Source organism: Lactuca sativa, chromosome 6 (assembly GCF_002870075.4).
Source record: "Lactuca sativa cultivar Salinas chromosome 6, Lsat_Salinas_v11, whole genome shotgun sequence".
Taxonomy (NCBI): Eukaryota; Viridiplantae; Streptophyta; class Magnoliopsida; order Asterales; family Asteraceae; genus Lactuca; species Lactuca sativa.
This window is the reverse complement of record NC_056628.2, coordinates 60,708,809-60,723,379: the sequence shown is the minus strand read 5'-3', so window position 1 is coordinate 60,723,379 and position 14,571 is coordinate 60,708,809. Positions and strand designations below refer to the sequence as shown.

Here is a 14,571-nt window from a genome sequence, read left to right as displayed (position 1 = left end):
CGTGAAGCATCGTTTACAAAATGTTTTCAAATTATTTTCCATCAGAGTGTCCCAAAAAATCATAACATAAGGATGAGGAGCGGTACGGTCACGTCTTCGCCTTTCCATGGACTCCTGAAGTACCTAAAACAATAAACTGAAAATTGTAAGCCCGAGGGCTTAGTGAGTTACCCCCAAAATACCAATACCACACTGACAATACCATATCAGTAATAATCAACCAATCATCATGCATGCTGGGCCATCGGCCTCATTGGACCGCCCTATCGGGCCTACAGTCTGTCTGAATCTATCCCGAGCCTTCAGCATGACTGGTCCGCCACATGGGCCTACAGTCTCCCCGGACCGCTCATAGGGTATGTTGGCCTTCAGCACAAAGCAGGACCGCCTCAACCCAACCAACAAGCAAATAACCATGTGCGCATAACTATCATATACTGGCATATACAAACATCAAGCATATCTATCTCACTAATCATAATCATAGAATTCTCCTGTAACTAGAGTACCGACCTATCAGGTCACTAACACACCAATCCCTACGGATCATAAAAGCATAACATACTGTCTACCTCGATTCCGAACTAACAAATCATAACCACATGCAACATACCATAACAATAACAACTAAAGGGCCGACCTTGGTGCCGTACACCCTATCGATATAGTGAGGATAACTCACCTCGCAGATGTCGACACGAAAGGTAAAATCCAACTCTCGGATCACTTGACACAGGTTCCACCACCTATCATCATAGTGCATCATACTCATAAGTCCTTAACCTTACAAGGTACTCCATAAACCACTAGTCAACCCCTGGTCAAAGTCAAAGTCCTCAATCAAGGTCAACAATCCATGTTGACCTTAACTCGCCGAGTACCCTTGGCTACTCGTCGAGTTCCGTGAAGTACATTCCAACTCGCCGAGTCATCAGAGTGACTCGTCGAGTTCCTTTGATCCTCGATCAAACTTAAGGTCACACGTCGAGTTCCCTCCTTGCAACTCGACAGATGCACACGCATACATAATCTAGGGAAAACTCATCCGACTCGTCGAGTTGTTCTTCAACTCGTCGAGTCTTATGGTGATCTTCATCGGACTCGCCGAGTTGTTCATCCAACTCGTCGAGTTCATGGCCATCTTCATATGACTCGTCGAGTCACCTTGCGACTCGCCAAGTCCATTCAGTTCCTTTTTTCCATACAGACTTGATTTGAGCCATGCAGCGGCCCCAAATCACAGATCCAAGCTTCTAAGGCATACTTATCACATAAAGTTGCAAACTTTACGTGCATGCATGGCTATAAAGGCTCTAAATGTCTATTTTAAGTTCATAATGAAGCTTCAAGTCTAAGAGGGACCTCAATCACAACCAATATAGCAACTTTATGATTCTAGCATCTAAGGAGGGTCCAGATCTGAAGTTACAACCTCAAATCTAGCCCATAGCTCATCCTTTCAACTTAATACTTCACCAAAAACCCTAAAACTCAACAATAGAAGAGATTCACAAGAAGAAAGGCGATTTGGTTACCTCCAGAAGATGATGACTGAGATAAGAGCTGATTTCCACACTCCACATGCTCCAATACCCTTCTCCTCTAAGCCTTCTCTCTCCAAAATCCTCTTTTCAAGCTTCAATCACACAATGACACACACACACACACGTATTAGGGTTTTAAGGGCTCTCAAAGACTGCAAGGAGGCCAAAAGAGGATGAGGCTCCTTTAAATAGGGGTGCAAACCCCGGGATTTAGGGTTTCATCTGCCAGCTCCTACTCGTCGGGTCCTGAAGTGGACTCGTCGAGTAGGTCACTTAACACGCGGTCTCACCCCGCTGCTACTCGACGAGTAGGTCGACCGACTCATCGAGTAGGGCTTCATCCAATAATTCTTATGTAATTAATACCTGAGAATCGGGACGTTACAAAATTTTGTTTTCAATCTGAGCATAGGTATGTAGTATTTCTACCAAGAGTGTATGTAATGATTAGATTTATATGTAATGCATTTTTTCATAAACTACAAATTTTACAATTAAATATCATACTTTGAATGTCAACATTCTTACCTTATGTTTTTATAAACATGTTTTAAATTATGATCTACTGTTTTTGTGAACTAACAATACTTTATTTTTGATTTGCTTATCTTTGGTAGTAAGTTGCAATTTCTTGCATATAACCCTCTTACATATTTTTATGTGCGTCTGCTGTTTTGAGAAATGTATGATCACTAGTTCAAGAATGTGTATTGATACTTACAAGAAATTTAATAGATGAACTTTCTTATTTCATTCCAGGAAGATGTTCAAGAGCAGTAAGTCACATGGTTGACACATAATACACTAAATGAATCTGAATGAATCTGAGAAGACTTGGCTGAATCAGGCTACTGAGCCCATTTCTGCTTAAAATTCAGGTATTTATTTATTTTTATAAAACACCTCTGTCAAATGCTTATTATTTTCATGCTTAGAATTCAGTTTTAGTTCATTATGCAATCACTTTAGCATATTTCCTTTAAATAATTACAACTAACTTTTTTTTTATCTTTTCAATGTTACACAACAAGTTGGTTATTATTAAATACCTTTTATCATCTTGGCAAAAAAAAAAAAACTTTTTCAAAGATGTGTATAATTGGTTAGTATTTTTCAACAGGTTTAACACAAATTCCATAAATATTGGTAAAAGAAAATATATTGTCTATATTAGTGAAAAGAGTATAGTACGTTACTATTAGTTGTAAAGAAAAGTAAGTACATTGCTATAATGAGTTTAACTTTTGCTATTATCATTAAAATACGTAAGTAAGACATGACCAATTGTATCTGTATAAATAAAAACAACATACTTTCATTTCGTCTCTTTTATAGTGACCATTTATGTAAAATTCATTAAACAGATACTATTTATTACAAGGAAAGGACCATTTTTGTAAACTCCAATAAATAGAGACTATTTTTGTAACTATTATAAAATAGGGACCATTTTTTGTGAATGATAAACTTAAAAAACATTTAAATTCTCATCATTTATTAATGAAAGTACCTACTGATACCCACATATCCAAAACGATTACACAAGTTTCATATTTTCTTAATTGTATTTCTTTGCTTTAAGTTTATTTTCCAATTTACATTGTTATTTATTGCATTTAACCCATGATTGATATAAATACAAGAAATAACAATGTACTTTTGTTTGTGTACAACATGCATCGGTTTGATTCTGGTCCTGTTGTTTCTTAAATTAATTTTGATAATGTGGTTCTTTTTTGCTAATGTGGATTTGACATTAGACAAGGCTAAAGACTAAGAACTTTGGAGAACTTTTGATTGACTTTGTACCCACGATTGTTGGAGGACAATGCTCTGATAGGAAGAACAATTATGATTTGAAGCAGGTATGGGAAATAGAAGTTGTATATTAGCCAAATGGTGAGATAATGAGGTTAAGAAGTTGGAGCACGATGCTATCATTTTTATCTAAAATCTAGGTAACAAAGTCACCACCGCTCACACCCAAATCTATATAGACAAAAATTTGGAGGTTTGTATTTTATCTTTTTTTATTGGTGTTAATTATATGATTATTCTATTCTATTTCTTATTCCTTTGCTATCTCTTTTCAATAACATTGTTACCGTCATTAATTTGTGCAAATAAAAAAATAAAGAATTCTAAATATATATCTTCTTTTAACTGTTGATTAAGATGTTTGACAGATTATGTTATTATTTCTACTCGTATTGCTAAACTTGGATACAAGTATGTAAATATATGTATGTAACTACATTATTATCGGTTTTAGTTTCTCTATCTTTATACTAGGTGTGAAACTCGTATACTACATGAGTTGATTAAAAATAAAATTTAAAAATGAAAGTATAAACATTAATCATTTTTTAAAATAAAATTTTGAAATAAATACAAACAAATAATGAACAATTAATTCAATTTATATTAATAAAAAACTATTGATATATTTTAAATAATTGTGTTCAATATCCCAATAGGAAAACAACCCTTGGTGGGTAAATTAAAGGTTTTTACTTATATAATTTTTTGTACAAAAACTTACATATATATTTTTAATTTGTATTTACCTAAACACGTCCTTATAATTTATTCTTTTGAAATGTATTTATAAACCAAACATAATTTAATTTTGATATACACAAAAAATTTGAACAAAATATATAACATAAAAAATTAAAATGTAATTATGATATTTGTTCCTCGATTAATTTAATTGGACTATTAATAGCCCAAAATAAGCAAAAATGATTATACCACGTATTGATTCTAATATATAATGTCATATCTAAAATTAAGATTCTAGGAGCATCTATTAGTCAAAAGGTTGGTAATTTATAAACTTCTAAAAACATATTCAAATGATTTTAGAAATTCTAATAGATTTCAAAAACGATAAAGATTTAAAAATTAACTATTACTAATAAGTTTTTTATTTATATATAATTGACTTCTCTTGGGTACTATTAAATATAATTATATTTGTTTTTGAGAATTATCATATAATAACAAATCTATAAAATCAAATAAACAATATATTTCTAAGTAATAAATAGATAAATATAAACAAAGACTAACAAAGAGAAAGATAAAAGAAGAGATCGAGGGTTTACTCAATTCGTGATCACTCATCAATATGTTTACATATTTTTTAGCGTTTCTAAATGAGATTTGCACAAGTTAGGTTGATTGATTTTCTTTTTGCGAAAATTGGGTTGAAAAAAACTGACAAAGACAACAACAATTTCTATTAATCTCATCAAATTACTGCGTAATTAAATACTTACAAATCACAAAGTTAATAAAAAAATACAATATTACAAATCATAAGTTTTATAAATTAATAATATATTATTTTATTATATAATTAATTTTTTAATTTTATTCAAAATTAACACACGTGGATTCCACGGGTTTTAACCTAGTCCTTTCTAATAAATGAAGGTTTTTTTGCCACGTGTCATCTTCTCCTCCATTTTGACACTTGTGATTTTGTGAGAATTTTAAAAATTTTATTTTCCACTTGTCATTTTTTAGGGATTTCTATTTTCTTAAAATAAAATTCCATAAAATTATAATGAGTTTTATAAGGAAATAAAATTATCCTATTAATTTGGTAATAAATTCTCATAAATACTAAAAACGATTTAATTTCTTTTGCAAATTTTGAGAAGATTACATTCTGTTATGTAAAATATTTCATATTTATATATTGATATTAAATTTTTATTTTCAATAAACACATATAATACACGGGTCTCACGCCTAATATATATATATATATATATATATATATATATATATATATATATATATATATATATATATATATATATATATAGTAACTAACTTATCCTCATATATCTAAAGTAATATATATATATATATATATATATATATATATATATATATATATATATATATATAACCCTCTCATTTAATTTTTTTTTCTGTTAATTCAGATCATAATTTAACACAAATATTTTTAATAAGTAATATTACAATATATTTATACTTAAATAGTTAAAAATTATTTCAATACGGCACTATTAATTAAAAGAATATATTTCAATACAACTATGATATAAAATATGAAAAAAATAATAATACATTATAGTTATAAAAATTAAAAGAGCATTGAAACTGCACATGCCAACTTATTTCAAAAAAAAAAAAAAAAAAAAAAAAAAAAAAAAACTTTACTATGGCATGTTTATTTGTAGTGCTTTGGAGTAAGAAAGGAAAATCTAGGAGAGAAAACATGGGTCTTTCAGATTATATAAAAACCGTTATCACCATACAAAAACTCCAAAACAATATATATATATAGATCTTCCAAAATTGCCCATTTTAATTGGACTATAACAAAACCAAAAAACCAAAAAACCAAAAAAAAAAAAAAAAAAAAAAAAAACACCACCACCATCTTCTGTACCAATATAAGGGAATAATAATATTTGCTACCACTATAATTTTCCATATAATAATAACAATAATATCACCCCAAAAAACTTCACTATCTATCCACCAACCAACAACTGCCACCTGTTCATTCCTTCTGAACAGGTTTGTAAAGCATCGAGGTTCCTTGAAACACCATCAGCTGATACTTCCTTCTATACTGCTTCAACTGCATCATTCAATTCATACAAGTATAAATATAAATATAAATTATAATATTATATTTAACAATAATACAACAGACCTCTGAATCAGGCATTTTCTGAAACCCGAACTTATTAATCCATATGGATTCAGCCTCATCAGCGGCAGGAAGTGCTAGAATTTTCACATTCAGTGAAGCTAAAAGTTGTTCGATGCAAGAAAACAGAGCTTGAAAATAACCCTACATATACAAAACCAACATTTTAAATTAATAAAATAAATATAATATAATATATATACTCATCAAATTTATGCTCTCTCACCAATCCTTGACATTCGCTGCTTGTTGCCACTAAAGGTAATTCGGCTACTTCCTCCCCAAATATACGAAAAATGCCAGCAGATACCACTGTTGAGCTGCACATTTTTATAATTTTATAGATTTTTATAAAAAAAGACATATAAGTTTTTAAAAAACAATAAGAGATGGCTATGGTCTCACTTGACTGTCAATATAGCACAGTACATCCCTCCATAATCCTGTTGTTTTAAGCTTCTTCTGTAATTTGTAAAAAAAAAAAAAAGATTTTGGTTAATAAAAATACTCACTTAACTAAAAAACCAAATCAATGGATTACCCATAAACCATGTGGGGAATCAAATCGAGACGGCTGGTGGTGGAATCAGCAATTGGATCAAACCGATCCTATAATTAGTTATTAAAAAAAAAAAACTGTTAATACTAATTTATAATTAAAGGAAAAGGAAGTATTAATTACTGACATGGAAAATGGCAACTGCTTTGGATAGCAAAACTCTTGTGTCATCAGAACCCATTTTGCCACATAAAAGCCTCCATCTGATGTCCAGGTCAGCACTGGGTTCTAGGCCTTGTTCTGCTTGCTTCTTTTTTATAGCACCCATGGAAGCTTCCGGAAGCATCTTTTGACCACCAGCCACTAGGCTCTCCAAAGATGCATGAATCTCATTGCAATTGGAACAACAAAACCATTCTCCTTTTGGCAATGCTTTAAGGTTGTCCATCTTATGATCCTTCAAGCACCCAACATGGTACTCTTTCTCACACTACACAAAAAAAATCAACTTGTTATAGAAAAACACCATATGAGCAAATTATACAAGATAAAGAGTAAATTACATTTGTGGTCCCTAGGTATAGCTGATTATTTCAATTCCGTCCCCAAAATGTTTTCTAGTGTAATTTTGGTCCCTTACTTGAGGTTCTTGTAACATTTTTGGTCCTTGTTCAAAGTAAACTTACTACCTTTGCGACCAAAATTGGAAAAACTAGCTATACTCCAGGACCAAATAGTCATTTTACTTCGAATTAGGACCAAAAAACATTAACATTACAAAGAACCTCAAATAAAGAGCAAAATTGCAAAATCAGCTACCCTCAGGGACTAAAAATAATCATTTTCTTAGAACATAGACCAAAAACAATACAAGAACCTCAAATAATGACCAAATTAGCAAGAGAAATACCAAATTTGAAAAAAATAAGCTAATGCTCAATGACCAAAATATTCATTTTACTTAGAACAGGGACCAATAAGGTTAAAAGTAAGGACCAAAAGTGCAAGAAAATACTTATTATGAGCAAAATTGCAAAAGTAAGCTATAACCAGCCAACTAAAATATTCATTTTACTTGGAACAGGGACCAAAAAGGTTACAAGAACCTCAAGTAAGGACCACAATCACAAGAGAATTGTTTTTGGGACCAAAATTGCAAAAAAAATTGTTTTTGGGACCAAAAATGCAAAATTCAGCTACACCCTGGGAACAGAGACCAAAAACTTTACAAGAACCTCAAATAAGAACCAAAATCATGAATTTGAAGTTGTTTCATATGGGTCAGGGACCATATTTGCAACAAAATGCAAACTTAAAGGTGATACTAAATTTGGAGTGAACTTGCAATTTTGGTAAAACACAGGGACCAAAATAGTAATTTACTATAGATAATAAACAATACCTGATCACATATGATGACAGTTCTAGGACCGAATCCAGTCTTGCTAAAATCATGTGCCCTGCATAAAACACAAGCAGGAGCTCCTTTTTTAGCAGGAACACCAGGTTCCCCAGGCTCAAAATTTTCAACAACACGAATGCAACGTTTTATTTCTTCAATTGAATCAATGGCTGAGATTCTTCCAGCAGCAACTGCATTTTCATTTCTTTCAACAAATTTTTCCTTTTGGAACATGTTTTGGCAGTATTTGCAGTACCATGTACCATTTGGAACAGCCTCCGAGATGCACTCTGCAAGTTGGAAAAAAAATTCATAATTCGCAAATTCAACAAAATGTAAGAAAAGATTTTTAAGAAATAAAGAAAATCAGACCAGTGTGAAAGGCTCTTGGGCAATTATCACAGCATAAAAGTTCGCCTCCATCTGCACAGATGGAGCAGAGGTCATCGTTGTCATCTGCTGAGAATTTTCTGTGTTTTGAGAGTTTGATTGAGAGTTCATGGAGAGAGATTCCGTTTGATGTGTATATGTGTAAGTAACTGTTGAAAAGGAAGTACATGTGGCGAGATTAGATTGGATGATTGATAGAATAGTGGAATATAGTAAAAGGGTAAAATGGGAAACTCACGGTTTGCGACGTGAAGCCCAACCAGCGTGAGCTTCAAACTGTGAGGGGCTGACCTGATTGTCAAGTAAAGGAAGTTAGTAAAGTGATTCCAAAGAGTAAGTTTGGTTAGATAAAAGGGTAAAATGGTAAAAGGGTCATGTTTCATTGGCATGTAGGAATGAAATGAGTTGTTCCATTCCATGATGGAATGAAGAAGAACAACTAGTGGCTATGGAATACGATGGAATCAACCATTCCATTCCTTCTCCAATTCCATCATCATACCAATTACCAAACACTACCTAAGATTTACAATTGAATTTGCACCACCAAGTACCTCAGTGTTACAGCAATAGCAAAAGATTCCAGCCCCTTTTTTATAACCCTCCAACAGTTTCTGCCAACCACAAAAAGATGGATTATCAAGAAAGTTGAAATAATAAACATAAATAAGAAAATATATAAATCCCATTTATTAAAATATAAATTACCTCCCCACGAGCAAAATAAGATAAGGCTGTTCCATCGGGTAACACGTCTTCCTCAAAAACCAGTTTGTGCATACGCAAATCTCTACATATAACAAGTAAAACCACATTAATTTATAAAGATCTAGAAAAAGAAAACAAGAGAAAGTAAAAAAGATAAAAACTACTAACTTTCTTGTTAGCCTTCCCTGGCCCTTGCTTCTTCCAGTACTAGTGATGGCTACTCGGGCAGTAGAATGTGGGGCAGATACTGGAGATGCTGACCTGAATATTTCGAGTATACAAATTATAGAATTGAACTACAAAGAAGAAACAGGGTACTTGGCTAAGTGCTACATTTGAGATACAGAAAATAAACAATCCAGTAAAGATTTGTGTGCATTCATTAGAGGAGGAGGTTGAGAATACCTGTCTCTACTATTATTAGGTAGCTTAGGGCTACATTGGGTCTGGATCAGGGGAGGAGGTTGAGACTCTTTCAAATCCATGCAGGAATCACACAAAAGCATTGTTTTACCACTGCCTGATTCAGGTATGGACCCTATATGTCATCAAGAGATGAGGCGTTAAGAGATGATCCTATTTTACATGCAAGTGGTGTACTCTAGATTACTAGAACATAAATGTATGACTCACCTTTGCAATTTAGACAAAATGTAGGTTTCTCTTCAGATGAACAACCTATTGCCTTTAGAATGGTTTCTTCCAATCCTTCCAATGGAGCAGTTTTACAAGTGTTGAGCACCTCTCTTAGGGTGTTGCCATTACCCAAGTAAATGTACTCTGGTGGCCGCTTATTTGCACTTCCAGCATGCAACTCAAACTGATTAGGAGTGACAACCTACAGTTTAAGATATTAGTAATCAGCATTCAGAATATTTCTCTAAAGCTATAAACAAGAAAATAGAAATGCATGTAACGAACTCACTTCCTTTCCACCGCATGCTTCACAGAAACACAAAATTCCAGCTCCGTTGATTACACCTGGAAGACCTTTTTCTGAATTCCCTCTCACCTGATGAACAACAGTATGATTGATAAGCCGCGATGAAATGGCAACAAAATGACTAGAATTAGGATAGAAGAGGCTTGATTTTCAGTTTATCAGATGTGAATGTTTACCTTTGCGCCACGAACATACCTAACTGGTAATCCTTCGAGCAAACCGGTTTCAAGAAGCTCCTTCAGCTTTGTTGGAAATCTCTTCAGCACAATCTTCTTTGACATTTTTATTTCTAATTTTTTGTCATTGTTGCCATTTGATGGAGTAACAATGGAACTAATCACATTCCCATCCTTCTCTGCGATTTTATCATCCTCGTTGCCGTCTGACTTCCCCGGTTTCAAATCAGAACTAATTATCGTCGACTTTACTGAGCCATCCATTGGCTCTGATTTTACTTCGTTCATTGGTTCAATAACCGCTCGACCGGGATCAACAACGTCACTTTTCGATTCTTCCTCATCCGTATTCGAAATCGTTTCGGCCACTAATTTCTCTGAACAAACCTCGATTTTCTCCTCTTTTCCTTTACCTAGATCGGCAGTTTTTGATTTCTTATTGATAGGTGAAGGCTCCGGCGACATCTGCGCCCTCCGAGCGCGCGTCCGACCACAGAATCCATAATTTTCCGACTGAGATTTCATTGCGAACGCAAATTCTCGTTTCAAACCAGGGCGAATCGATGATAAAAACACGTATTCTTCACCGTCTGTTCCGTTTGCCATTGTAACAGAAAATAATTACAAATTTAAGAATAGAAATAGCAAATCTTTCGGAGAGATTTGTTTTACAGCTGTATTCACAGCGAAAACCCTAAAATTTTCGATTAAAGGCCAAAAACACCGATTTCTATGGAAGAATCGATGAACACGAAATACTATTTTTGGTATTTGGGATTTTAGATTCGATTCTGAATTATAATTTTGTAAGGGTTTGTGTGTAGATAGAAAGGGGATTGAAGCTAGAGGGGAGAGAGATATTTAGAGGGATGCATGCTTGTTCATACACCCTTCGGGTGAAAATAGGAAGCCCCACCAGAAACTTCTTGCGAAGGACGATACTACCCTTTTATTTCTCTTTCAGTCCCTTGAGATTTGGTTTATTTGCTATTGTTTTACTATTAAGTTATGAGTTGCACCCTTAAATTTCATCTCGACCCAAGTTTAGTCCTCTATTTTATAAATGATATCTTTTGCTTTTGGAGCATTTCTTTGTACATAATCTAAAAAATTAACAAGTTAAATGAGTTAAGTAATGGATCAAAATAAGTTAAAATAATTTAGAATGTAATTCATAAGTATATTTTTATTATTTGTTTTATGTCTTACTGGGTTAATCCATGGCCTTTAATCGTTAGGACAAACTTCAAATATTAGATAGACACGGTTAAACTTGTTTTATAATTTCCATGTTATTGTTTTCATTTTACAAATGGTTTTTTTAATCTTTAGATAGTGTTAATCAATTTTATATAGATCCTGATTCAATTAGTTATTAGATATTTGAAATTATATATTTGAAATTATATGCATATAACTATCAAAATGTATGTTATTATATCTATCATTATGTTATTTATATTATGGACATAATAGTTAGATAGTACAAATACCCTTGTGTTATAAGTTGATGCATTTTTCTTTTATATTTCTACCCATACTACGAAAGGAAGTTGGGAGATATATGTGTTGTCTCTACATTTTTATATGGAGGTTATGTATTTCAACAAGAGATTTTATTTGTATTTGACATTTTAGTTGTTACCTTTTTACTTTAAAATATTCTTTTTATTGTTATAATGTTATTGTCATCGTATTTTATTTTATTATGTATATTGCTGGCAAAAAAATAACCTCAAATGTTATGGCCTTATATTATTATTTTTTCATATTGAAACATGTATGCAAGAATCAAATGAAAACGATAATAATAATAATAATAATAATAATAATAATAATAATAATAATAATAATAATAATAATAATGCAACCAACCAATTTAATTCAATCTAAAGATAATGTTGCAATCAAGTAGAGTAAGAGATTATCAATATCTCACATTCTCACTCACTGGCCAATAAGCCTAATAGCTACATAGCAAGAAACAACTAATGTATCCGACATAAATCAAGTTACTAAATGGTACACCTATGAAGTTTGTTGGACCAACCTTTTATATCTAAAATGCTTATGATATGCACATTTAACCCGAATGATATTTAGGGTTATATTTGAACTTATCGATCATAGCTTAATAGTTAATACCGAATATTCACAATGTTTGTGTAAGCTTAAGATTCCGTGTTAATCTTCTTCAATATTTACAAAAATAAAAACAACACAAATGATACCTATTTTTGTTTCACCTTATATTATCAAAAAGTATAAATACAACCCTAAACAAAAGAAAACTATTCATTCTAGTCCTCAAATAATAAACAAAAGAGGGGACGAGTCCTTGTGGCAATGTGGCTTGTGGAAAGAAGCAGTGGAGCCTAGGGGCACTTTAGTCGTTTAACAACTAAAGTGTGGAGTGGCCCTTTTTAACTAATTTAATTAATTTTTGTTTACTTTATTTATATCAAAGTATTCGAGAAGCGCGAAGGAGTGTCTCGCGCTTTACTGCCAATTTGTTGTCATCTCCACTGATGGGCCTCCACGTGGAATGTGAAGTGCTGTTTAGGTCTTTCCATTTTTTTAGAGTAATTTTTATTAAATGCATAAAACGGTGTTGTCATATATTGAGAGTTTGGGTGGCCTGTGGAGGAATACGGGAGTTTGGGTAGCCTGTGTTTTCGTCCGTTACATTTTGGGCTATCTTTAAAAAAAAAAATTGGTTTGTTCCTTGCTTATAAACTCAAACACAAAATAGCCCAAAGTTTTTAAAATAATAAAATATTTTTAGGTAATACAAAACTTTAAACCCTACTGCTCAAATACTTTAATGGAAAAAAGAATGTAGAACTAGAAGCTCATTTTTTGTTGCTTAAAAATCAGAAAGGGAAATACATGAAACACAAGACACTCTCGTCCCTGCTCCCTTGTCTATTGTCTTTGTTGTCATCTTCTTCTTGCCAATTAGGTTTATTTAATTGGAAACTTATGGTTAATAGTTAGTTACACAGCTCCGACAACCTCTCTCTCCACCTACGAGAACAAAACAAGTAAGATTTAAGCAAGTATTTTTGGGTTATTTCGGTTATTTCTCAATTTCTTGAAAACTTGAAGAAACTATAAATTAACAATTAGATTTGACTATTGGGGTTAGCACTTAATTATTACAGTATTTTTTTTAAAGATTAAGTTTTTTTGTTGAATCTTGAAGTTAGTTATTCCTTGTTGGAGAAGTTTGTAGTTATTGTTAAAATTAGAATTTGAAGTATAAGATGGAAATGAAATTGATGTTTTGTGAAATGAAATTGATGTTTTGTGATTTCTCTATGAAATGTATATTCTTTATAACTACAACCTAGACATTTTGTAATTATGAACTTACGACTAATAGTTAGTTATTAATTGTTGTTGAAACTTGAAATCAAGTTTTTAGTTGAATCATTAAAATTAAGTTTTTAGTTGAATTGTTGAAATCCTTTCAAAAATGCATTTTTATGAAAAAACAATTAGATTTGGTGATAACCAACTTCATTAAAATAAGACAGGATTCACCAAGTGTAAGATTCAACTACTGGAATTGCAAATATATGTAGTCACTCTAAATTGAAAAAACCAGAACTCGTTTAACCTAGACCCGCAAAACCGAACCCCTTTAACTCGAACTTGAAAAAAAATCATATTATATATTATGCGGTAAAAATATTGTGCTACCCCTAAACTTTTGTTATGGCTCCCCCACTACCTCTGTCAGTTTTCCATTAAGGAAAGCAGACTACACATTCATTTGTTATATTTCATAATAACATGAAGAAGTTATGGAAAGTAATATTCTAATAGAATTAATCTTAGCTATTGATGAAAAGGTTTCCTCATAATCAATTCCTTGAGTTTAAATGTAACCCTTCACAACCAACTTAGTTTTGCATGTGTGCACTTTCACTTCCATGTAGGTCTTATTCTCGAAGATCCATTTGCCAGGCGTAGGATTAACCAAATTTCAAACTTGGTTATCACACATTGATTAAATTTCACTTTCCATACTCCTTCCATTTTGCATGAAAGGACTATGGGAAGACCATATAAAATGTATGAAAGACCATAAGAGGACGAAGGCAGCTGTATGAAAGATTGGAGGAGGACCATAACAACTATTTGAAATACTATTGGAGGACCATGTCAGATGTATGAAAGAATATGGGATAACCGTAGCAAGAAA

The 14,571-nt window shown here is 32.3% G+C and overlaps 1 protein-coding gene across 1 annotated transcript; it reads right to left on the bottom strand.

Moving 5' to 3' along the window:
* Positions 1-5,789: 5,789 nt before the first annotated feature.
* Positions 5,790-11,238, bottom strand: LOC111897692 (uncharacterized). The gene is made up of 16 exons (XM_023893640.3): positions 10,362-11,238; positions 10,168-10,254; positions 9,876-10,080; positions 9,648-9,780; positions 9,411-9,503; positions 9,243-9,324; positions 9,089-9,148; positions 8,773-8,825; positions 8,517-8,683; positions 8,145-8,434; positions 6,930-7,232; positions 6,785-6,852; positions 6,649-6,705; positions 6,470-6,563; positions 6,247-6,387; positions 5,790-6,171 (listed from the first exon to the last, which is right to left on the bottom strand). The coding sequence occupies exons 1-16, from the start codon at positions 10,965-10,967 to the stop codon at positions 6,091-6,093; spliced, it is 2,520 nt and encodes an 839-aa protein (XP_023749408.1). The 5' UTR covers positions 10,968-11,238; the 3' UTR covers positions 5,790-6,090.
* Between the last annotated feature and the right edge of the window lie 3,333 nt (positions 11,239-14,571).